This window comes from Bufo bufo, chromosome 7, assembly GCF_905171765.1.
Source record: "Bufo bufo chromosome 7, aBufBuf1.1, whole genome shotgun sequence".
Lineage (NCBI taxonomy): Eukaryota > Metazoa > Chordata > Amphibia > Anura > Bufonidae > Bufo > Bufo bufo.
Window position 1 is genome coordinate 203,822,258 of NC_053395.1, and position 25,665 is coordinate 203,847,922.

General features: G+C 42.7%; 1 protein-coding gene across 1 annotated transcript in view; it reads right to left on the reverse strand.

Annotated features, from left to right (window-relative positions):
* Positions 1-25,665, reverse strand: part of GALNT13 (polypeptide N-acetylgalactosaminyltransferase 13) — a 397,996-nt gene that overhangs the window by 118,212 nt on the left and 254,119 nt on the right. The window contains exon 7 of the mRNA XM_040441045.1: positions 24,124-24,304. Within this exon, the coding sequence (XP_040296979.1) occupies positions 24,124-24,304 (181 nt within the window). The remainder of the gene's footprint in view (positions 1-24,123; positions 24,305-25,665) is intronic.

Sequence of the window (25,665 nt, forward strand, 5' to 3'; positions counted from 1 at the left end):
CGCCGCCCAGCGCGTCCCTCCAGCCCGCCCATGTCCTCCTCCGTGTGACGCAGCGGACGAGTTCTCGCGCATGCGCCGTGCGCGGCTGTATTCGGCGCATTTGAGATCTCAGCTCGGAGCGGTCAGACATTCAATGCGCATGCGCGGCTGTATTCGGCGCATGCGCATTAAATGTCTGACCGCTCCGAGCTGAGATCTCAAATGCGCCGAATACAGCCGCGCACGGCGCATGCGCGAGAACTCGTCCGCAGCGTCACACGGAGGAGGACATGGGCGGGCTGGAGGGACGCGCTGGGCGGCGGCTGTGTATGAAGGTAGACGGAGCCTCTAGGTGCTAATGACGCCCACATAGCACCTAGAGGCTCATTAGCATATTTATAAAAGTTAGTTTTTTAGCAAAACCGCTGCCCCACAAGTGATTATAGTAGGATGGTTGGCCAGAGCAGACACTAGCGGATCGCTAGTGTCTGACAACTAATTATGTCATACGAAGTGATAGAAACCCTTTAAGGAATATCCCCAAGTTACCTACCGGAAAGGCAGGAGCTTACGGGATTGACTAGTTCATAGTCACTATGAGGGTCCTAAAAGGGAGGGTACCTGGCTAGACCGCAAGCCCCTGGGCGTCTTTAAATGCGGATCCTGCAAAGCCTGTAATTTTATTAACACCTCAAAGACAGTAACTTGTTCCGTCACGCAACGTCCCTTTTCTATCCGGGACTTTGCGAACTGTAAAACGAAAGGTGTAGTATACATCTGTCAATGTACATGTCCTATGGACTATATAGGCAAAACTAAAAGAGAACTTCGAAGAAGGATTTGCGAACATATTAATGATATAAAGAAATCAAAAGACACGCCTGTAGCTCATCATTTTAATAACTACCATATGGGTGATGTAGGTTCTGCACGCTTTTCTGTGTTAGAGGTGGTCCCCCTTCCTGAAAGGAGGGGCGACTGAGACAAGAAGATCCTCAAAAAAGAAACAGCATGGATCTATCGATTCCAGTCCCAGTCCGCCCTTGGGATTAATGAAAGATTAAACTTCACATGTTTTATCTGAATCTCTGGTCCATTTAATATATATCTCCCTTTAGTAATTTTTTATGTGGCCCTTTAACTGGCTTTATAGATGCGTGAAGCATCCTGTAACTGGCGAACAAATATTAGTTCCCCATATCTTTCATAATTTGGTGTCCTCCCCCTTTCTCTTATTGTTATCAGGGAGATGACCCAAGTAAATGTTATCTCTTTGCGATCAGCCATGATAACCATGGGAGACATTCGTCAGTTCTTGTCCCATTACTTTCCTGGCCTTTTTCAGTTGCGAATTTTAAAACATGGAGTTTATCGGCAATCCTTACTTCGTCAATGAGCCCATGTTCTAACAATGATTATATTATTGCTACGTTATCCTCGGCACTCTTGAAGGCAATTTGCGTGTCAGTGTGCGTTCCATCATGAATCCGGAAGTGACGTATAAGAACTTCCGGTTCCTGGGTTTGACACACTGGAACTACATGCGGTCCACGGTGCGTTTCACGTCACCGGAAGCTACCCAGAAAGGAAGTTGTGCGCTTCAGAGTGCGGTCCAAATACCGGAAGTAGATTTCCGGCGTCCGGACGTCAGCTCTGGGCAAGCGCACCAATTCGAATAAATAGCGCAACAGCGGCCAGGCATATTATGGCTCAAGAGATTTGGTTTTGGGACTTTATCATTTGTCCACATGTAAGTAGGCCTTTCTTTTTGATTGGATGTATCTTGGCTTCATATGAATAGATATCTTCTCTAAATGATGCCGGCTCTATACTGATTGAATATATACATCCTCTCCAGGTACCTACAGTAGGACAGCCCCATTTCTGGTGGTCAACAAAACCATTTGTACCCTGCTTCGAGCTAAGTATTAAACTCAGTATCATATTTGTTTATCTATGATTGTATTGAGATCACCCCCTGATGAGCCTAGAAAGTTCTACGTGAAACGCGTCGGGGTCTCGTTTCTCTATCTGGAGAGCTTCGGCGGCACCCATTCTTTGGGATAACCGTTGACACTCTTTATTTAATTATCTTCCCCTTGTAGGGTCTAACAGGGACTGGATAGTATTAGGTTCGGGGACAGGGAACCTCCACTATCAGGGGGTCGCCCTGGGCTAAGTAGTCTGTAGGGCAACTAGGGTGAGATTTGTCTGCCCTTGCCCTTTCTATAAGACCTTGGTCTCCTCCTCTAAACCCTTTCCTCTATCCTGTCACTATGAATGTCTTCATGGGGCTTACGACTCCCCTGTAAGAAATTCAAGTATTTGCATGTCTCTTTGCACAATATAACGGTATTATATATACACCTATACCTTTTCTAATACAATAAAGGTAATTTTAAAAAGTCACTTTCTTTAGTTGATTAAATCCCCTTTGATATATATGTGACAGAGTATCCAATTAATAAATCCAAATGGTTGTTGGTGTTTTCCTAAGTTGGTTCCCATCATTCCGTAGAACCATGGGCATATTCATAGGGGCTCTAGCACTATGACTGGATGCTGAAGACCCGAGCAGTGGTTGTCACAAATGCACGGGTAATGTATGCAGCAAAGAGTTATCTTCTGTACATGTTCCTGGGCAGTTCGTGATGAAATTCAAGAGGAGTAAAACTTAAGTGAAGCAAAGTATTTGCTGTTATCCAACATTTTACCTGGATCCGAGATGTTAAACATTCACGAAAGGTTAGACAAAAATAAATGTATAGTCTGCATAACCCATCTATATTAAAAAGTACTCCAAAAAAGTATAAAAAGTATACTAAAAGCAGCTAAGCATCTACTGTATGACCTGTTCTGTATTTCTTTACATGCAGCATTTGTCCAGCAGATGGCAATGTTTATCTATTCTTTTAGGCTGCATGACTCATTGCACAAATCCAAGATCCTAATTCCTTTACTTCCCCCTGCTGTCAATCAGTCCCTTTCCTTAGTTAGATTTAGGGATTTTGCTTTTATCTTATGGATTTTCAATTTCTAAGAAAACAGACATGAATATAATAATAAGTACTGTCAGACTGAGCTAGTGACAAGTGACATGCTATAACCGAGGCGGAAGAAACAGGGAGCACCATTGTTTCCACAAGCAGCTTAATAAAAAATATATTGGATTACCAGTAGGACATAATAACACATCCACAGTAAATAGGATGTGGATACAATGTTCTTCTCTCGTCGTGGTGACTTTATTATAAGCAATGCTGTGTACACACAATTATTCATGCACAGCTGGTACAATTTAAAGGTGTATTCCCATCACAGACAATGGAGGCATATACCTCAGGGACCCACACCTACAACAAGAACGGAGCGGGGAGAGCTGTGGCTGGAGGACCCTAGATTTCCCGGGGGTCCGTCCACCACCAAGCGCTGCTCCCTGCTGCTCCCACAGAAGTGAATGGGAGCGCACCGCGCACGTGCGGCCCCTGCTCCCATTCATTTCTATGGGCAGAAGGAAATACCCGGGCAAGTGCAGGGGGCTGGGGACCACTGCTCCTGGGGGTACCCACTGCGCTGCTATGAGCGCTTTCATCAATACAGATTAAAGTGCTCATTGCTGGAGCACAGGGAGCTTAGTCACAGGAACGTCTTTTTCAGTACCATGCAGAGGCCGGCTGCCGCTGTCCCCCTTACAAGCTTCTGTGCTGTGGAGCTTCAGACACGTCCCCTCTTCACTTCAACAGAGCAGCGTTACCTTACAAGCTTCAGACACGCTCTACACAGGACGTACTGCTTGAGGAAGAGAGACTCCAGCTGAGCAGAAGTGTGAAGAGATGCAGACAAGTCTGTGAGTGAGTCTGCACTGTGACTATCTCTTCTCTGTGGGACAGGAGTGGGGCTTCAGGGAACTCTTCAAGCTGCTGCTGGATGCTGTAGTAGACCAGCAGCTTCATGCTATTTAGTTGTTTTACTGCCTCATTAAGCAGTTTGCCTCCATGACACCTGCCCCTTTCATCCTCATGGATCCCCTGTTGTCTCCTTTCCTCCTTCATGTATCCAGAGCTCCTGTTCCACCCTCCTATCTCCTATTGCTGCCCTGCACAGACCTCCTGCCATTACTTCTTGTAGGAATCCCCCTCAGAGCCTCTTCCACCTACTTGCTGTGTCCACCCCTTCTGTCCATCCAGGGCCCCGGTCAACTGTCTCACTCCTCTGCCTCTCACTGGTGTCTAAATCACATGCACCATAAGGACCTTCTAACGTCACAGGGTCATGTGACTGTGCCCCCCACCCCATACTGTGCCCCCTTATACCCTGCATTCTGCCCTCTTACCACACCCTGTACAGTGCCCCTAGTCATTCCCTGTACTGTGCCCTCTTATACCCTTTTATCCGGTCACTGTATGGAACAGTTGCAGATTTCTAACCACCAGGACCAGGTTATGCACTCTGTCAGTACACGGTGGCCCCCTCTCTGCTCCGCTTTGTACTATTGCTTATTCTGACACTAAGTCTGGGTTCACATCACATTTTTTCCATCCGTTTAATGTATACCAAAAACGTATACATTAACAGATGCCTCAGACCATACAGTTCCATAGTAAAAAAACATATATGTTAACGTATGTATTTTTTTTACTGGACGCTGCAGTATACAAAAACGTGGTGTGCCTCATATTTGTATACAGTAACTTTTTGTATACATTAAACGGATAGAAAAATGTGATGTCAACCCACTGGGGAAGGGGGGGTTCGTACAAAAATTTGCTGTTGTGCCCAGTCATTTCTAGCTAGTGAGGGCCCTTTACACAGTATAATGAACCCCAGTGACACCCATACATTATAATGTAGAACCCAGTCAGCACTCTGTACTCTTGGTGGCGTGGTGCATGTGTCCCGGGTCATATTCCCATAAAAGTCATGTAAAGTAAGACCGGCACTCACTCGATGTAAAATCTTGACTTTATTGGTCACATAAAGAACAGCTGTGACGCGTTTCGGCTTGTGAGATGAACCAAAACACGTCACAGCTGTTCTTTATGTGACCAATAAAGTCAAGATTTTGGATCGAGTGAGTGCTGGTCTTACTTAACACCCATACGTTATAATGACCCCCAGTACCCACTCCATACAGTAAGTATAACCCCCAGTGTGGGGGGCACTGGGGGTCGCTATTCTGAATGGAGGGCCACTGTGGGGTCATTAGACTGTGTGGAGGGCCCACTGAGATTTATTGCCCAACCTGGAGTCGGCCCTGGGTGGGTCACATGACTGACGCCATGTTTAAAACAATTCATTTTCCAGATGGATGCATTTCACAGGGCTAATCCTTTTCCTGTACGACGCTCCTATCTGCTGATATCAGTAAGGCATGTGAGCAGAATTTTAATAGGGATTTCTAATAGGGAGATTATTGTAGGATTCTTGTGTGAGATTCAGTGAACAAATTTAAGTGCCTCTAGATTGTGCCTTAATTGGCACATCTAAGATTAAAGGAATATCCTTCCACTAGTCTAAACAGGGGTGTGGCTTCATTGGAAAGGGATATACACTTTGCTCGGTCTTATCAATCTTATTCAAACTTATACGTGAGATATAAATGATACTAACTCTTTAGAAGCGTAACTTGCACTTTTCCATCTCTTTATTCTTTATATACAATAATAGCTGCAATGCTTCATAATTCTGAGACCGCTGAACTGATTACTATCCCAAGCTGGAAAAGGTCGTGACTAGGGATGAAACATCTGAAGTCGATTCTCATAAAACTTTGTTAGAATACTGTACGTAGCTCCGTACAATATTAGAATGTGTTGGCTCAGACGAGCCGAAGTTATTACTTCGCGAAGTCTCCCGAGACTTCGGGTAAAAACCTTAGAAATTAATTTCTCCTGTTAAAAACCTTTTACCGAACTCGGTTTCGGTTTCGATTCCAAGTGGTACAGTATTCTAACGAAGTTTTATGTGAATCGACTTCGGATGTTTCATCCGAAGTCCATTCGCTCATCCCTAGCCGTGACCTAAGATGCCTAGCTTTGCACCAAAATTGCACTATAATTCTGGAATAAAATTTTGTCTCAAAGTAAGAAAACCAATAGTTGGTATAGAGTTAGACAAAGGTGTCTATTCCTACCCCTGTGGTTAGAGTTGAGCGGACACCTGGATGTTCGGGTTCGACGGGTTCGGCCGAACTTCAGAAAAAAGTTCGGAACCCGAACTTGACCCGAACTTGACCCCGAACCCGAACCCCATTGAAGTCAATGGGGATCCGAACTTTTGAGCACTAAAATGGCTGTAAAAATTCATGGAAAGGGCTAGAGGGTTGCAAATGTTGTCAAAATGTAGTTAAGAGCATGGCAAGTGCTCTGCAAACAAATGTGGATAATGAAATGACTTTAAACAACATCAAATACGTAAAAATAAAAAATAATAATCTTGATCTAGGAGGACCAGGTCCATATGGAGTAGAAGGTTGAGGAGGCGGTGGATGTGGCAGTGTAGGTGGAAGTGGAGGTGGATGAGGAGGTAGCCTACACTGATTTTTGTTTTAATTTTTTATAAAAAAATTTTTTATTAGGGTACACCCCAAAACATTGGGAAATATAACCCTCCAGTCTTGCTAAACACACGTTCAGACAATACACCGACTGCAGGGCAGGCCAGCACCTCCAAGGCGTAATGGGCAAGCTCAGGCCATGTGCCCAATTTGGAGACCCAGAAGTTGCAGGGGCTGACCCCTGTCAGTTAGTTCGTGTAGGCGTGTGCATACTTACTGCCCCACCATGTCACACGTCACCGTGATGTTCACGATCCAATTTGATATCTGCTCTATCAACTTTCGATGTTCTTTTATGTGCCTACCATGGTGATTACGGGTGGCGGGGAATCAGGGTTCCAAGCCGGAGAGGGAGTGTGAGAAAAAGAGACCAAATTTAAGGGAGATAAATTTTCTAAAACATTTTGTGGATCGAGAAGAAATGTGAGAAAGCTATTGAGGCGCAAATGTGGGACAAATTACAGAAGCCCAAATGTGGGCCAAAAGAGTCAAGCGGAATTGTGGGAAAAGCTATTGAGGCGCAAATGTTGGCCAAAAGAGTATAGCGGAAATGTGGGACAAAGTATTGAAGCTTAAATGTGGTACAACTTGTTTAAGTTTAAGCATTGAATCAAAGGAGGTGGCGCGCATCAATTCACCAGAAAATGTAGCTGACAAATTCTTTTTTTTGTTAACCGGCCTACTAGGTATAGCAGTGGTACTATACACCCAAAAATTTGTGAATTCCACCATAAAATGTAAATGACAAAGTAGTTAAATGATATAAAATAAAACACGTACAAAAAAAAAATATTTGATTTATGAGGTGGAGTTCCATATGGAGTAGGAGTTTGAGGAGGCGGTGGACGTAGCGGAGTAGGTGGAAGCGGCAGTGGAGGAGGACGAGCCAACACAGGTTTTTTGGTTTTAATTAAATTTTTTCAAATTAAGGTACACTCCAAAAGAGTGTGAAATATCCAAAACACAAACATGAGCAATTGCGCTGCAGTATAACAATGGCTGCTTAGTGCCGGTATACATGTCTATTCTGCACAAGGTACGGACAAGTCCTGAGGGATCCATGCCTGGTTAATTTTAATGAACGTGAGCTTGTCCACATTGGATGTGGACAGGCGGCTGCGCTTGTCTGTGATGATGCCCCCTGCTGTGCTAAACACACATTCAGATAATACACTGGCTGCAGGGCAGGCCAGCACCTCCAAGGCGCAAAGGGCAAGATCAGGCCATGTGCCCAATTTGGAGACCCAGAAGTTGAAGGGGGCAGACCCATCATTCAGTACGTGTAGGCGTGTGCACACATACTGCTCCACCATGTTGGTGAAATGCTGCCTCCTGTTAAGACGGTCCAAATCAGCTGGTGGTGCTGGTTGTTGTGGCGTGCTGACAAAGCTTTTCAACATTTTGGCCATGCTAACCCTGCCTTCTGAGGTGCTGGCGATGCCCCAGCTGCGTTGGCGACCTCTTCCTTGTCCTCTGCCTTCGCCTTGTGCTTCCACTGTGCCCCTGCTGTCAGGTGGGAATGCCACCAGCAGCACGTCTACCAGCGTGCGCTTGTACTCGCGCATCTTACAGTCACGCTCCAGTGACAGAATTAAGGACGGTACGTTGTCCTTGTAACGGGGATCCAGCAGCGTGGCCACCCAGTAATCAGCACAAGTTAGAATGTGGGCAACTCGGCGGTCGTTGTGGAGACACTGCAGCATGTAATCGCTCATGTGTGCCAGGCTGCCCAGAGGCAACGAAAAGCTGTCCTCTGTGGGAGGTGTATCGTCTGTGTCCTCTGTATCCCCCCATCCATGCACCAGTGATGGCCATGAGCTGGTCTGGGTGCCACCCTGCTGTGAACATGGTTCCTCCTCCTCCATCTCCTCCTCCTCCATCTCCTCCTCCTCATCCTCCACCTCCTCCAGAACTGTGCCCTGGCTGGACAATTGTGTACCTTGGGTTTGTGGGTGCAGGAACCCACCCTCAGAGCCACTTGGGAATGACTGGCCGGAAACTTTACGAAATGATCCCTCTTCCTCCTCCTCCTCCTGTGCCACATCCTCTTCCATCATCGCCTGGAGCGTTTTTTCAAGGAGGCATAGAAGTGGGATAGTAACGCTGAGAACGGCGTTATCGGCACTGGCCATGTTGGTGGAGTACTCGAAACAGCGCAACAAGGAACACAGGTCTCGCATGGAGGCCCAGTCATTGGTGGTGAAGTGGTGCTGTTCTGCCGAGCGACTCACCCGTGCGTGCTGCAGCTGAAACTCCACTATCGCCTGCTGCTGCTCGCACAGTCTGGCCAGCATGTGCAAGGTGGAGTTCCACCTTGTGGGCACGTCGCATATGAGGCGGTGAGCGGGAAGGCTGAAGTTACGCTGCAGCGCTGACAGGCAAGCAGCAGCAGGGTGAGAACGCCAAAAGCGCGCACAGATGGCCCGCACTTTATGCAGCAGCTCTGACATATCAGGGTAATTTTTAAGGAATCTCTGCACCACCAAATTCAGCACATGCGCCAGACAAGGGATGTGCGTCAAACCGGCTAGTCCCAGGGCTGCTACAGGATTTCACCCATTATCGCACACCACCAAGCCGGGCTTGAGGCTGACTGGCACAAACCACTCATCCGTCTGTTATTCAAGGCCCGTCCACAACTCCTGCGCGGTGTAGGCTTTGTCCCCCAAACAGATAAGTTTTAAAACTGCCTGCTGTCGTTTACCCCTGGCTGTGCTGAAGTTGGTGGTGAAGGTGTTACGCTGTCTGGATGAGGAGCTGGTAGAGGATGAGGAAGCAGAGTAGGAGGCGGAAGCAACAGTAGGCAAACTGAAGCGCCCTGCAATCCTCGGTGGTGGAAGGACATGCGCCAAACTGCTATCCGCCTCAGGCCCAGCCACCACTGCCTTTACCCAGTGTGCTGTTATGGAGATATAACGGCCCTATCCGTAGTCAGGTGCACCTTGCCACAGATGGCGTTTCGCAGTGCACACCTGATTTTGTCCCCTACTTGGTTGTGCAGGGAAGGGATGCCTCGCCTTGAAAAGTAGTGGAGGCTGGACACGATGTACTGTGGGACAGCCACCGCCATAAGGCCTTTAAAACTATCTGTCTCAACCAGACGGAATGACAGCATTTCAAAGGCCAGTAATTTAGAAATGCTGGCATTCAGGGCTAGCGATCGCGGGTGGGTAGGGGGGTACTTCCTCTTCCTCTCCAGCAGTTGGCACCTGTGTTCCGTCATCATCCAAGACGTGCTGCGATGGTCCTCCCATGTACTCATCTTGAAAAATAAGTGGTTGGGCATCGGTGCACTCAATCTCTTCCACTTCTGGGGCAGGGCTAGGTGGATGGCCCTGGGAAACCCTGCTAACAGAGTCATCAAAAATCAGAAGAGACTGCTGCATGACTTGGGGCTCAGACTGCTTGGCTGATTTGCAAGGGGGTGAGGTGAAAGACTGATGGACATCGGCTGCAGGTGCCAACTGTGGTCTTTCAGCAGGATACTGGGTGGGAGACAATGTGAAGGAACTGGATCCACTGTCAACAACCCAATCTACTATCGCCTGTACTTGTTCAGGCCTCACCATTCGTAGAGCCGCATTAGGCCCGACCAAATACCGCTGCAGGTTCTGTCGCCTACTCGCACCTGAGGAAGGGGCTTCACTTGTGCATGTAGCTGGCACAGATCGACCACGTCCTCCCTCTGCAACAGGAGCTCCACCAGCAGCACCACGACCTGGGCCACACGTCCCTTATTTGAGGCTCTCCTCATATTTTTCGAATTTAGGATCTTGCCCTAAATGGGTGTTTAATTAATAGTAGAATAGAACAACAGTATGTAAAGGGTGTATCTCACACGGCCTGAACCAGACTAGGCCTCAATTAAATATTTTTTTGCCCAAAATGGCTGTATTTGAAATGGCTGTATTTCAAATGCCTGAATCAAACCCCTGTATGTAAAGGGAAAAGACCTCAAAGGTAGTATTTTCCAAAATACTGCCTGTACCACGAGCCACACAAGAAAGGCAGTGGGAGATTAGGGAGATTAACAAGTGGCTCAAGAACTGGTGTAGGATGGAGGGGTTTGGGTTCCTGGAGAACTGGGCCGACTTCTTTATCGGCTACAGGCTCTATCGTAGGGACAGGCTGCACCTCAATGGGGAAGGGGCAGCTGTGCTGGGGAGAAAGATGGCTAGAAGGTTGTAGGAGTGTTTAAACTAGGGACTGGGGGAGGGAAATTACACTATAGGAGGGGAAGATAGTGCAGATAGAGACCGGGGGCAAGGTAGTGGGACTGGGGGAGGAATGGAAGGAGGGACTAGAACAGTTCAGAAAGAAAGGTGTAGGGTAAAAAATATACATAAACCTCTCAAATGTATGTATACTAATGCCAGAAGCCTGACTAATAAAACTGGGGAGCTGGAATTAGTGATGTGTGAGGAGAACTATGACATAGTGGGAATAACTGAGACATGGCTGGATGATAGCTATGACTGGGCGGTTTATGTACAAGGTTACAGTCTGTTTAGAAAGGATCGTCAAAACCGGAGAGGGGGAGGGGTTTGCTTTTATGTAAAGTCCTGTCTAAAGCCCACACTCCGTGAAGATATAAGTGAGGGCCATGAACATGTGGAGTCACTGTGGGTAGAGATACATGGAGCTAAAAACAACAATAAACTACTAATAGGAGTTTACTATAAACCACCTAATATACCAGAGTCCACAGAAAATCTACTACTTAACGAGATAGACGAGGCGGCAAATCATAATGAGGTGGTTATTATGGGGGACTTCAACTACCCAGATATAGACTGGGAAACTGAAACTTGTATATCTCATAAGGGAAACAGGTTCTTGGCAATAACCAAAGACAATTACCTCTCCCAACTGGTTCAGGACCCGACTAGAGGGACGGCCATACTGGACTTAGTATTAACCAATAGGCCTGACAGAACAACAGACGTGCAGGTTGGTGGACACCTGGGAAATAGTGACCATAAAGTAATAACTTTCCAATTATCATTCAAAAGAGCGTTTCTACAGGGAGGAACAAAAATACCAGATTTCAAAAAAGCTAAATTTAGCCAACTAAGAGAGGCCATAGGCCTAACTAACTGGGACAAAGTCCTCAAAAATAAAAATACAGCCAAAAAATGGGATATCTTTAAAAACATCCTAAAATCTCATTGTGAGAGGTACATACCGTATGGGAATAAAAGGTTAAGGAACAAAAAGAAACCAATGTGGATAAAAAGAACTATAAAGAAAGCAATAAATGACAAAAAGAAAACATATAAATCACTAAAACAGGAGGGTAGCACGGAAGCACTGAAAAACTATAAGGAAAAAAATAGAACATGTAAAAAAATAATAAAAGCTCCCAAACTAGAGACCGAGAGATTAATTGCCAAAGAGAGTAAAACTAACCCTAAAATGTTCTTCAATTATATAAATGTTAAAAAGTATAAATCTCTTTTACTTTATTTTGAATATTATCAGAAAAGTCTGTACAACCTTGATTTTTCTTCAATAAAGAATTATAAAAAAATAAATAAAAAATAAGTATAAATCTGAAGGTGTCGGTCCTTTAAAGAGTAATGAGGGGGGAGTCGCAGAGAGCGATGAGGAGAAAGCTGTTAAATATTTTTTTCTCCAATGTATTCACTGAGGAAGAAAAACTGTCAGATGACATGCAGAATGTAAAAATAAATTCCCCATTAAAAGTGTCCTGTCTGACCCAGGAAGAAGTACATCAGCGACTTAAAAATATTAAAATAGACAAATCGCCAGGACCGGATGGCATACACCCTCGTATCCTAAGGGAATTAAGTAATGTCATAGCCAGACCCTTATTTCTGATATTTGCGAACTCTATACTGACAGGGAATGTCCCACAGGATTGGCGCATGGCAAATGTGGTGCCAATATTCAAAAAGGGTTCAAAAACAGAGCCTGGAAACTATAGGCCGGTAAGTTTAACATCTGTTGTGGGTAAACTGTTTGAAGGTTTTCTGAGAGATGCTATCTTAGAGCATCTCAACAGAAATAAGAAAATAACGCCATATCAGCATGGCTTCGTGAGGGATCGGTCATGCCAAACTAATTTAATCAGTTTCTATGAGGAGGTAAGTTCTAGACTTGACAGCGGCGAATCAATGGATGTCGTATATCTGGACTTCTCCAAAGCATTTGACACTGTACCACATAAAAGGTTAGTATATAAAATGAGAATGCTCGGACTGGGAGAAAATGTCTGTATGTGGGTAAGTAACTGGCTCAATGATAGAAAACAGAGGGTGGTTATTAACGGTACATACTCAGATTGGGTCTCTGTCACTAGTGGGATACCTCAGGGGTCATTATTGGGCCCTATTCTCTTCAATATATTTATTAATGATCTTGTAGAAGGCTTGCATAGTAAAGTATAAATTTTCGCAGATGACACTAAACTGTGTAAAGTAATTAACACTGAAGAGGACAATATACTACTACAGAGGGATCTGGATAGACTGGAGGCTTGGGCAGAGAAGTGGCAGATGAGGTTTAACACTGACAAATGTAAAGTTATGCACATTGGAAGGAATAATGCAAGTCACCCGTACATACTAAATGGTAAAACACTTGGTAACACTGACATGGAAAAGGATCTAGGAATTTTAATAAACAGCAAACTAAGCTGCAAAAAACAGTGTCAGGCAGCTGCTGCCAAGGCCAATAAGATAATGGGTTGCATCAGAAGTGGCATAGATGCCGGTGATGAGAACATAGTCCTACTACTTTACAAATCACTGGTCAGACCACACATGGAGTACTGTGTACAGTTCTGGGCTCCTGTCAACAAGGCAGACATAGCAGAGCTGGAGAAGGTCCAGAGGAGGGCAACTAAAATAATAACTGGAATGGGGCAACTACAGTACCCTGAAAGATTATCAAAATTAGGGTTATTCACTTTAGAAAAAAGACGACTGAGGGGAGATCTAATAACTATGTATAAATATATCAGGGGTCAGTACAGAGATCACTCCCATCATCTATTTATCCCCAGGAATGTGACTGTGACGAGGGGACATCCTCTGCGTCTGGAGGAAAGAAGGTTTGTACACAAACATAGAAAAGGATTCTTATTCCCCTAAAGTGGGGAAAATTGGCTACTACCTCACATTTTTTTTTCTCCCTTCCTCTGGACCAACTTGAAGGATGACAGACCGAACTGGATGGACAAATGTCTTTTTTCGGCCTTATGTACTATGTTACTATGTTACTATCTCACAGGGCCTGAACCAGTGTAGGCCTGAATTCAATATTGGTGCACCAAATGGCGCTATTTAAAATCTCTGAATGTAACCCAAATGTATTAAGGGTGTATCTCACAATGACATCTGCATCAAAGGCTGCCAAATAAATTTTTTGTGCCCAAATGAGTGTTTGTTTAACAACTGAATTTGACAGCAGTATATAAGCCTGTAATTTCACACGTGCTGATGCTGCAAGTCCTGAAAATAGTGTTTTTTGTAAAAAAAAAAAAGTGTGTTTTTAAAACCCCAGAAAATGATGGGTGTATTTCTAGCTTAAATTGCACACTGACTAATCAAGATGTTGTAGATTGCCCAAAAAGTGTTTTTTTGGTAACAGAATATGAAAGCTGTATATATTAAACTTGAATTTAACACTTGCAGATCTGGAAAATACAGTTTTTGGAAAAAAAAGTGTGTTTTTCAAACCCCAGAAAATGATGGGTGTATTTCTAGCTTAAATTGCACACTGACTAATCCAGATGTTGTAGTTTGCCAAAAAAAAATTTGATTTGCAATGTACCAAAAGCTCAGATGCAGTGCTGGTGCACTGAGCTTGCATAAAATGGCTTCAGGGCAGGGTAAAACGATTGTGTCCTGCACCCACACAACAATTTCTCTGTAGATCGCTGAGTTAGATTCTCTCCTATTCTCTCTCTGAAATCACAAGTCTAGCAGCATCCTCTCCCTAAACTTGTAACAGCAGAGTGACGTGCAGCACTACGTGACTCAAGCTTATATAGAGCCTGGGTCACATGCTGCTCTGGCCAATCACAGCCATGCCATTAGTAGGCATTGATGTGATGGCATCGGAGGTCAGACAGTTAACCACTTGTTGATTGGCTGCTCTGCAGCCTTTCAAAAAGCTCCAAGAAAGCGTCGAACACCGACGCCTTTTACAGAAATGTTCGGGTTCGGGTCCAGGGTCCAAAAATCCTAAAGTTCGGTACGAACCCGAACTTTACAGTTCGGGTTCGCTCAACCCTACCTGCGATAAATCTGGTGCAGGTCTAGACAGGCGGTCTAAGGTTACTCCATCTATAGGATTAATAAATCTGGCCAAATAAGTTTACAAATGTGAAAAAAGGTTGATTCGTTCCTTGAGAACGTCTCGTGCATGTTTTCTAATGTTGTGCCAAACACATTCAACACTGAAACCGAATCACGAAAGTGAGCTAATCTCGACCACACAAATACTTCATATCTTCTTCGTCTCTTTGTAGCTGTGCCAATCTTTTAAGAATACGTCGGGTTTCAATTCAACTGTATTCTGGAAACATGTTTAAATTTAAACCTAATATTTAGTCACAGTGGTTATTATCCTCATTACTACAGGAAGATCTCAAATCTGGACTAAAAGGATTGTGTAAGAATGGGTGTAGTTTGGGCAAACCCCCACAATTGGCGGGACCTGTAAGGAGAAGCATACTTACTTGTTTCCTAGTTTATTACTACCACAGAACGCCTTCTCCGATCTCAGTAAGGGGGAGGCATTTCATGGTTCCCAGTTTTAGCACTCCCAGATCCTATAGTCACATTTGACCATGACATATGAAGGATTAAATGTGTGTGATCGTCATTATCGTTGATCGCACACATTAGTCCAGTGGGAGCTCTGCTATTGGATACAGCAGAAACCTGGCAACTATGGTGCCCGCTGCACTCATAAGCTTGTGCCATTTTTAAATACAAAGACATGTACATGTACGGCGGATGCACGGAAAGGGTTAAAGGGGTTTTCTCATGAAGATTACCCCCTCTTTATGTACTGTGCTTTACTGAATGTTCCCACCCCTACATTTCCTGCTAAGGACCTTCCCTCTATTAGTCAGAGCAGAGAACTACTAAGAAAAACCAATTCTTACTCTGCTGGACCAACACATGAAAGTACTAAGTACTCAAGTCATTCTTTTATATATTTGGCATGTAATACTGCATTTCACCTGTAGAGGCCACTGCAGCTTCCATAAGAAAATAGCAGTTGATCACTAAGGGTTTCTAGAGATGGACTCATGTCGATCAGCTGAGAGATAGGTGTAACCAGATGATATTGCAATAATTCCATATAACATATACTATAATCCCATATAATATATCCAATATAATCATATACTTGCTCTGCTTGATAAGCCATTACCAAACGTATACTTCCCCTTTAAGTATCAAACCGGGAAGATTTCAGCTAATTAATATGATTTGTCATGTGGCGATGCTTATGAATATATAGCGGCTGGCAGAAATAGGAGTATGAACATAAATTAAAGCAAAAAAAAAAACAACTTAATTAAGAGAAAACGTGATTTGTTCTGTATCTGTCAGGCGGATATTCAGAAAGTTAAAATAAATTGGAAATTGCAACTTGTTTATGACAGTTTAATAGTACGCCAAGTGTGACTAGAGCAAACAAGCCGTCATATAATTAATTGCAATGAAAAAGTCTCTGGCACCTGGCTATTTCCAGAATATCTTTTTATAAGGAAGTTATTTAATAGCATCATCCCCGGAATACAGATATCTTAACACTGACAAAGCATTTGAAGGAGCAATTTAAAAAGATGATTGGAAGACCTCATGGAGCCATTCTTTTAGAACAGGACATACCGCCAGGGGCAATTTTTTTTTTGCTTCTTTCTGCTCACCATTGACAGAGCTGCCATTAAACTCAATAAAAGCACAGTATGCGGTAATCTCCCCCTAGTGGTGGCTGCAGGAAGCAAGAATTGTGCACATTATGTAAAAAAAAATAAAGGAACTGAGGCATTGACAAATATCCTTTGCAAGATTCAAGTAAAGCAGCTTTCATCTAGTATCACATCTGTCCATAGGCTGTGTATTCTATAGTAGCCAAGTACCATTTACTTCAATGGAGCTAAGCTGCAATTCCAGATACAACCTATAGACAGGTGTGGTGCTGTTTGTGGAAGAAAGCAGCCATGTTTCTGTAATTCAGTAAAACCCCATCACATTCTTAGACATAAATGGAGTTTGTCAATGTATACACAATGTATGATTAAAAATACAAAAAATAATTTGCCCCTAAAGCCACTCTATTTTTTGTGGATCAGTTATTAGTATTCAAATAACATCAATGTGAAACACTAGAGGGCTCCAGAATATAACTCATTTCTGTATTGCAAATGTTTGGATATTCCTTAAAGCATGGAAATTGGCTAATTTTTTCCCATAGAGCACTGCATATATATATATATATAAGTCTCAGCAATGAGAGATATTCCTTTAGAGCGAGTTCAGTGAAGGTTCAGATTGTAAAGCTTCCACTCTCGCTGATTCACAAGAGTGGGCAGCTTCTTGTGTATATAATAACAGTCATAGATCCCTTAATTACATTTGCTCTGCCATTTTCCCATGCATATTTCATTGATACAATGGTAATTTTAAGTTTGGGCACACACAATTACACTGGATAGAGGAGATTTAATTTCTATCGATCACCGATGAGTGTTTCAGTCTTCGTTCCCTCTGGCCTTAATCAATAGGCACTTAGCAACAGAAGAAGTGTACTGATCAATAAGGACATAATAATAAATCCATTTTTAATGTGTTTTTAATAATTCTCGGAATAATTTGCCAGTTGTTGCTTTTTATTAACTATCCACGGGACAGACAAAATGTAATCACTCACTGGTGCAACTGTAATTGGACGTAAAAAGTATTTATATCCACTTATATAGAGAAAGGAATAGGGCCTTAAATTAATGTCCTTCATCATGGAGTAACAAGTAGGGCCCAAATAACGCAATAATACAGTGCACAAGTAACCATAATAACACAATGATATAGTGCACTATGCAGTGTCCAAATAATGCAACGATACAGTGTACAAGTGTCACGATCAGTGTGGGGGGAAACTCCACACTGAACACAGGAGGGAAGGGGAACAGTGACCGGGCCTGGAAACTAGGGAAGAAACAGGTCACCTCCTAGACAACCCTAATCCGGGCCCTGGCTACCTATCAATATGAATAGACCTTGAATATTCATATGCAGGATACCTAGGCCCTGCTTTCCTTAAAAGGCCCTGGAATAGGTTTAGGACCAGAGACAACCCATTCCTCCCCAGATAGACGAATGGAAGTCTCTGTCTCAGGCCCAGATACAACAACAGGGAATATAACAAATACAAACAAACACAACACTTAACTTCTGAAGAGATGGAAGAACAGGAATACCCGAGACGACCTCACTCCAGCTCAGCCAAACCCAAATGAAGCTATCTACCGCATAGTTAGGATAGGTGGGGTCAGACTATAAAGGGTAGAAGTGATGATCACTGAGCAATATCTGAGAAAAGGGAAGTGGTCATTAACCCTATCAACACTGAATCAAGAGAAATCAAGAAGGCTATTAGATTCCTCCATGCTCAGCCAAATCCTTGATTTCCTGACATCAGTCACCTGAGGGACCGTGACAACAAGTAACCACAACCACACTATACAGTGCCCAAATAACACAATGATATAGTACACAAGTAACTACACTATATAATACCAAAATAACACAATGATACAGTGCACAAGTAACTACACTATATAATCCCAAAATAACACAATTATACAGTGCACAATTACCGTATTTTTTGCTTTATAAGACGCACTTTTTTTCCCCCAAAAGAGGGGGGGAAATGACAGTGCGTCTTATAAAACGATGGTTGACATTTTTTACAGGGCTGACACGGATGTATCGCCGGCCGCTATGCTGCACAGTGTGGCCGGCGATACATCAGTCACAGTGCGGGTAGGGAGGAGGGGCTGGAGGCAACTCACAGTGGGGCCCGGTGCAGTCACTGTAGTACACCGGGCCCCGCGCACAGAAGTCTCTTTGTATGTAAAATCTTTCATTAATCCTTTATACCGTAAATCGCTCTCCTTTTGATAAACTTTACTAGCCTAATCGCCTGCATCAGTACTCACTATGAATGTAGCGTGCGGTCCGGCCGGCATGTGACTGACGTCACGCTCCTCCCATTAATGGAGCAGGATGAAGTCCTGCGCCGGAGGGACCGCACGCTACATTCATAGTGAGTACGGATGCAGGCGATTAGGCTAGTAAAGTTTATCAAAAGGAGAGCGATTTACGGTATAAAGGATTAATGAAAGATTTTACATACAAAGAGACTTCTGTGCACGGGGCCCGGTGTAATACAGTGAATGCACCGGGCCCCGCTGTGAGTTGCCTCCAGCCCCTCCTCCCTCCCCGCACTGTGACTGATGTATTGCCGGCCACACTGTGCAGCATAGCGGCCGGCGATATATCAGTGTCAGCTAGTTTATCAAAAGGAGAGCGATTGATTCAGGATTAAAGAAATATTTTACATACAAAGAATAAAGTACTGTAATGCTGTGAAACATAGGGCCATGAGGGGGACCAGCAAAAGATGCTATATGTGTGTCACCCACACATATAGCATCTTATGCTGGCCCCCCTCATGGCCCTATGTTTCACAGCACACATCCCCCATAACAGTGCATCATCCACAGATTCCCCCCCATAACAGTGCATCATCCATAGATCCCCCCCATAACAGTGCATCATCCATAGATCCCCCCCATAACAGTACGTCATCCACAGAGCCCCATAACAGTGTCATCCCCAGACCATTAGTTCAAAATCCACCAAAAGCACACCTTTTGGTTCAATTTTTTTTTCTTATTTTCCTCCTCAAAAACCTAGGTGCGTCTTATAATCAGGTGCGTCTTATAAAGCGAAAAATACGGTAACTACACTATACAGTGTCCTAATATACAATGATATAGTACACAAGTAGCCACACTATATAGTGCCCAAATAACACAATGATACAGTTCACAAGTAACCACACTATATATGATACAGTGCACAAGTAACTACACTATATAGTACCCAAATAACACAATAATACAGTGCACATCACCTATACAAGCTGTGACCATCACCTATTGTGAATAGTGGATCCTGTGAATAGTGGATCCTGTGGTTATTTTGTATATAGGCATTGTCTGTCATTGTCATGCTGCCTATGATGATGATGAGAAGACTGCTGAAAAGTGATCTGCCCTGAACGTGAAGTGTAAATTCTTTTTTTCAAATAGTGACGTAAAAATATCCTGCAAAATTCAAGAGAACTTAAAAAAAATGGTTTACATTTTTTTTCTGATGATACATTCCCTTAAATTCACTTAGAGCAGCAAAATATAAAGTTAGCATACCTGGTGAAGGGTCTATTGGAAACAATTCTGAAAAATTCCACATGAAGCACTGTTTATGCATTAACACCAGGGGAAATCAGTTTCTGCTCAACTGAAAACTGAATTGTACATGTAATTGTATTAAACTATTTCCCCTTTCCTTAACTCTAATTAATGCCATCTCTCCTGTAACCTACTTGAGAAAGCTTAAACTCTCCTTAACCTGCAATAATTAAAATGCAATTAATCTGAAAATTATGCAAAAGCTGCCACAAGTTCATAGAGAATTACATGATTCCTGCTTTGCATTTGGATATAACTGTAGGGAGCAGTGAATATAGGCAAAAGGTTTCTTCTATAGCTTGAAAACAATCATGGGAACTATCAGTCATCATCGCTGAGATACCAACATTTATTTTGCATTGTGCCACAAAACACAGATCACCATAACAAACATGGCAGAAATAGAAGCTCCTACCCAACCATACACAAGAGTCCTGAAGTTCATACATAACTCCTACCGTATGTACCCCAAATCACAGGACATTTTTAAAGGACATCTGTCAACAGATCTGTACCTATGAAACTGGCTGACCTTTTGCATGTGCACTTGGCAGCTGAAGGCATCGGTATTGGTCCAGAGAGCAAAGCCTCTAGGAGTAACAGCAACGCCTCCATTGCTCCTAGAGACTCATTTGCATATATTAAAACATCATTTTTCTCAGGAATGCGGGCACATATGAACATGGGACCAACACAGATGCCTTCAGCTGCCAAGAGCACATGTAACAGGTCAGCCAGTTTCAGGGGTACAAAACTGCTGACAGATGCCCTCTAAGCTCCACCCAGGAGCACCTTCAAAAATGCCAGTAATAATTCATTTATGTAAATTTACATAAACTTTGTCTCCTTGAGATCTAGATTACAGGACAATCCAGCACAAAATGGAACTATCGACAGGTGTGGGCATACACACAGTTAAGAAATATTGGTTCGAACCATTCAATAGCATTAAAGGGATTCTGTCACCTCTCATAACCCAAATTCGGATTTTAAATCAGTCATGCTCCACAGCTTACCTTGAATCGGCTGTGCTGTTCTATATTGTAATCCGTCCAGTAGTTTTGCAGAAAAACGACTTTTATAATTATGCAAATTAACCCTGAAGGTGCCCAGAGGGGCGTTATGTTCCCCTTTGTGTGCCCAGTAACGCCCCTCTTACAGTGCCCAAAACGCAGGAGCTTCATCGTCGTCACTGGGCATGCGCCGAGCCCAGTGACGTCCGATGCTCGCTCTTCCCTCAGTCTCCAGCAAATCACACTGGCGCAGCCCTCAGTGGGTACTGCGTCTGCGCGAGACTTCGCTCGGCCGTCAGGGAGGGGGAGGAGAGGGATGAGACGCTGTGGGCGGTTAGGGATTCTGGAGGAAGGCGTTTTGGGCACTGTAAGAGGGGCGTTACTGGGCACACAAAGGGGAACATAACGCCCCTCTGGGCACCTTCAGGGTTAATTTGCATAATTATAAAAGTTGTTTTTCTGCAAAACTACTGGACGGATTACAATATAGAACAGCACAGCCGATTCAAGGTAAGCTGTGGAGCATGACTGGTTTAAAATCTGAATTTGTGTTATGAGAGGTGACAGAATCCCTTTAAATATTTTTTACAATGTGCAGGACATGATCATTGATGGCGGAGGTCCTCAAAGCACTAGATGAGGACTTCTCCAATTTTTTGTAAGAACATAGAATAGTTTTAAATAAATGCAGTCTGTGGGATTCTAAAAAAAACAACCATAAAAACAACACTATTTGCAAACAGTTGTGCCAGCATAAGCTGATTAACAATGCACTTGTACTGTCCCTTTGGTAGTTTGTGTAGTACACCTGAGTGGGCACTACCATTCTTACACCTAGCTACTGTCTCTAATGGCTAGCAAATAATGTTGTCTGTGTATTTAATTCCAGGTCCTTTTATACTGTACCTTAATAACGTATGTATTGTATTTCATGCACTGTGCCTGGTTTTCAAGCAGGTGGCAGTGTATGTGGCAAAGAGATATTTAGATAGAATGGAACTTACCATTCAATTCTTCCACCTATTTGGCATAAGTGGGCTAGTCCTGCTTCCTACTAAGGGAAGCTATAGTTAGTTAAGTATGGAGTAGAGAGCTGGAGCGAGAGAGTGAAGCAGCATGGTGTGGTAAGGGAGCATTTCCCCTCACTGTTGCAGGAGCTTTGGGAAAGTAGCTCAGAGAGCAGCACACTCCTGTTATATACAAGGACTTAGTACCTCTGAGAGGCAAAACGGAGTCAAAGACCCCTACTCACCAACACAGGTCACAGTATACCTAACTGTCACAAGAAACAGTAACTGAAGCTTATAGGAACCAGACTGAAGCCAGAGATTAGCACAACAGAGAGCGAGAAAGCAAAGTGTTGGTAGAGCCAAGAGAAAAATCAAGAATTGTTTGGATGACGCAATTTTTTTTCAAGTTTATTCAAGTAAAAACCGTTGAACATTGCTAAGTCTAGACTTACTTACTTACTTAAGTCTACCTACTTACTCCACCACCTACAACACCTTTGTTGCTATGGAGCCTAACCCCGAGGAACGACAGTATCCAGGTAGGAGCACTGTGACACAAACTATTAAGGCCGCATCACTACTCAGCATTCCTAAACACTGGGACCCCATCCCCCTTTCATTTAAACTGTTGATGACCCAGTGAATCTAAATGGACATTGATATTGAGCTTTGCATACAGGTACATGTAATTTTTGCCTTTATATTTGCCTTTAAGTTTCTTGTGATGTTTTACACTGTAAACTGTTCGCACGGTATGTTCGTAAGATCTCAGGTCATGCAGGTTAGCATAGCACTGCATGGGCTTCGTGCTAAGGTGCTGCCAGAGCACACAATAAAGAGTTATTGAAAGACTCAAAGTCTACAGTGTGTGTATTAAGTGTACAGAGAACTTGTAAGGTGCAGCATACATAGCACAGGACTGATGTTGAAGGAGGAGATCTGTGTAGATGAGTTGGTTCTTGACAGAATTTGTTGCTACAAAGGCAGATACCCCAAGAAACCTGTCTTAGAATTGCTTCCAGCACCTTGATCATGAACCCCACTGGTTCATTACTTGGAAAGAGTGCCAGAGAGAGTGATCTTTGACTGCAGGAGGTCTTGTGTATCCTGTAAATGGTTTCAGACAACATGCAGATTGTTCTTGTATTGAGAGAGGGTGTAATCCATAGCACCCCAGCCTTTAACTGACCAGAGACCATTTAATACACTTCCTCTAACCCTCATGCTTACTTTCTGTTTCACACGATGTTCCCTGTCCATAGGTCAGATGCATAAAATTGTGATTTTTTTATTGTGGTTTTTACAGTAACTACATTACTCTGTGTATTTACATGGCTGACTATCTCTAGGTGATGTTGTAAATGGCTGCCTGTCTCTAGGTGATGTTGTCATGTTGTTAATAAAGTTTATTGGGAAAAAAAACAAACCACACACACAGATCTCTTTTTGCACAGACATTGACAGATAGTAATACTTTATATATTGTATATGTTCTACTACTATTCACCTGTAACTTTGGCAGTTAACTGACAGCCAAATCACATGATACTTGTGAGGGTCACATGACAACTCACATGACTGACACCAGGTTTAGTCCTATCTAGCTTTCCTATGGATGCATTTTCTTGCACTAAAATAGGCTGTACCATTTTTATTTATTTAATGAGAGGCAAATGTATGTATGTATATAATAAAGGTCTAAAAGCAAAATTTTTAATTGATATATATTAGAGAATTTTCGGCATTCTAGTCGATAAATAAATAAATGTACTGAATTAAATCAAAATACTTCCTAACTTCAGAGCATCTTAGACCATTGAACTTTTTACCAGGACTGGCTTATGAAGTACCAGTCTTAGTAATTCTGCCTTATTGAACCTAATAATAAAACAGTCCATGATAAGCTCCTAGGCTACACCTAGTGGTGGTTGAAGGCGGCCAGAATTTTATCATTTAAGTCCATGTTATATGATTTTAAAATATGAACATTACTAAGGTGTCCTAAATACGGTATAGTAGGTAATAAATAAACAACATATTTACCTGGAGATATAATATAGAAGAAATCTTTAAAGTCGTCCATCCATACTTCTGCAAGGCGTCTATTGTTTTTGTTGATTACATGACCGGTTCCACCAGGAAACGTATAAGGAGTTGCTTTCCGAAACACATGGCCAACATGAGAACAAGTCACGATCTCAAGTGATCCACCACACTGCCAGATCTAAAGAGAGAAACATGGAACAAAACATTTTATTTTAGGTTAAGTGGAATATATTGTTCACATTGGTTTCATATGGAGATTAGCAAATTGGTTCATTAGAATCCAAATTTAACTCATTCATCAGAATTTCCTCAGGAAAAATTCTGGCAATTTTTTTTCTGAGAAAGAGAGATTTCCAGGCATTCAAAGTACTTCTGATTTGGGTAGAATCGATTAGTTGCCAAATGATATCTTTTAGTTGAATCAACAAATCAACTCGAAACAAATCTTAGGAAATTCGCTCATCTCTAGTTTCATACATTTACTTTTGTCATACCGTCTGTAGCACATATTTGTAACCATATTGATCTGATTATATTGTCCCCATAGACATGTTCAGATGTGCATATTAATCTTCATGGAGATGCATTAGACAACTTATGTTAAAATGACCCTAAAGAGCAAGCAGATTAATTAATGCCATGGTACTGTACACTTTTGAAGGGGTTTTCCAACCCCATGATGTTTTTTTTTTTACAAACAGCTTACAATTGCATAATAAAAAATATGTTTTGTATTACAGCTATTTTTAGGATGGGAGTAGCAAGGCTCTCTGGGAAAAAGACCATCAAATGCTGATTGGGGCATACTGTAGCTTGATAAAGAGAAAATAGCATAAAACTGCTGAACACTAGATCTGTCCCAGGGAAGAGAGACTCAGAAGATGGCTGAGAGGAAGTGGGGGTATGTTATAGCTAGTTGAGATCCTGAACCTGATAAAACAACTGCTTCTATACAGCTTCTGAAGATCACAGGGGTCTCCTAATTTTCTGTAAGTGTGATTTAAAACAAACATAGTGGGAAGTAAGAGAAAGGATGTAACAGTAGTACAGTGTTAGCAGAAGACATATGCTCTTAGCTTCTGAGTGAAATGCATCTAGTTGTGCAGCTAAAAAAAGGGAGTAATATGGTTGAAAGAGACATTAGGGAAGCCCTTTACAGTTATGATTGTACAAAGAAGCACAATCATTATGCAAACTTTTATTTTAAAAATTCAAATACGTTTTAAGCTTCTCATGTTTCATATTCGGAAAGTTCGGTTACACGCTTATTCAAATTTGGTAAGTACTGTAAGTGAACCACAATTATTTTGTTACAGTATATGTATTTAAAAGATAGACCAAAGGTAAGGAAAGCTTTATAATTGTGTATAATATACATGTCCTATCAAACAAGATTAGAATGCAACTCGTTAAATTATAACAAATATCCAATTAACCTAACATGTTTTCTTTGAATATTTATGAGGTGTTACTTAATGAATGGTAAATGGCAATTTCTTCCGCCAAGCGCCTTGTAAATATTTTGCTGTATGTTAAGAT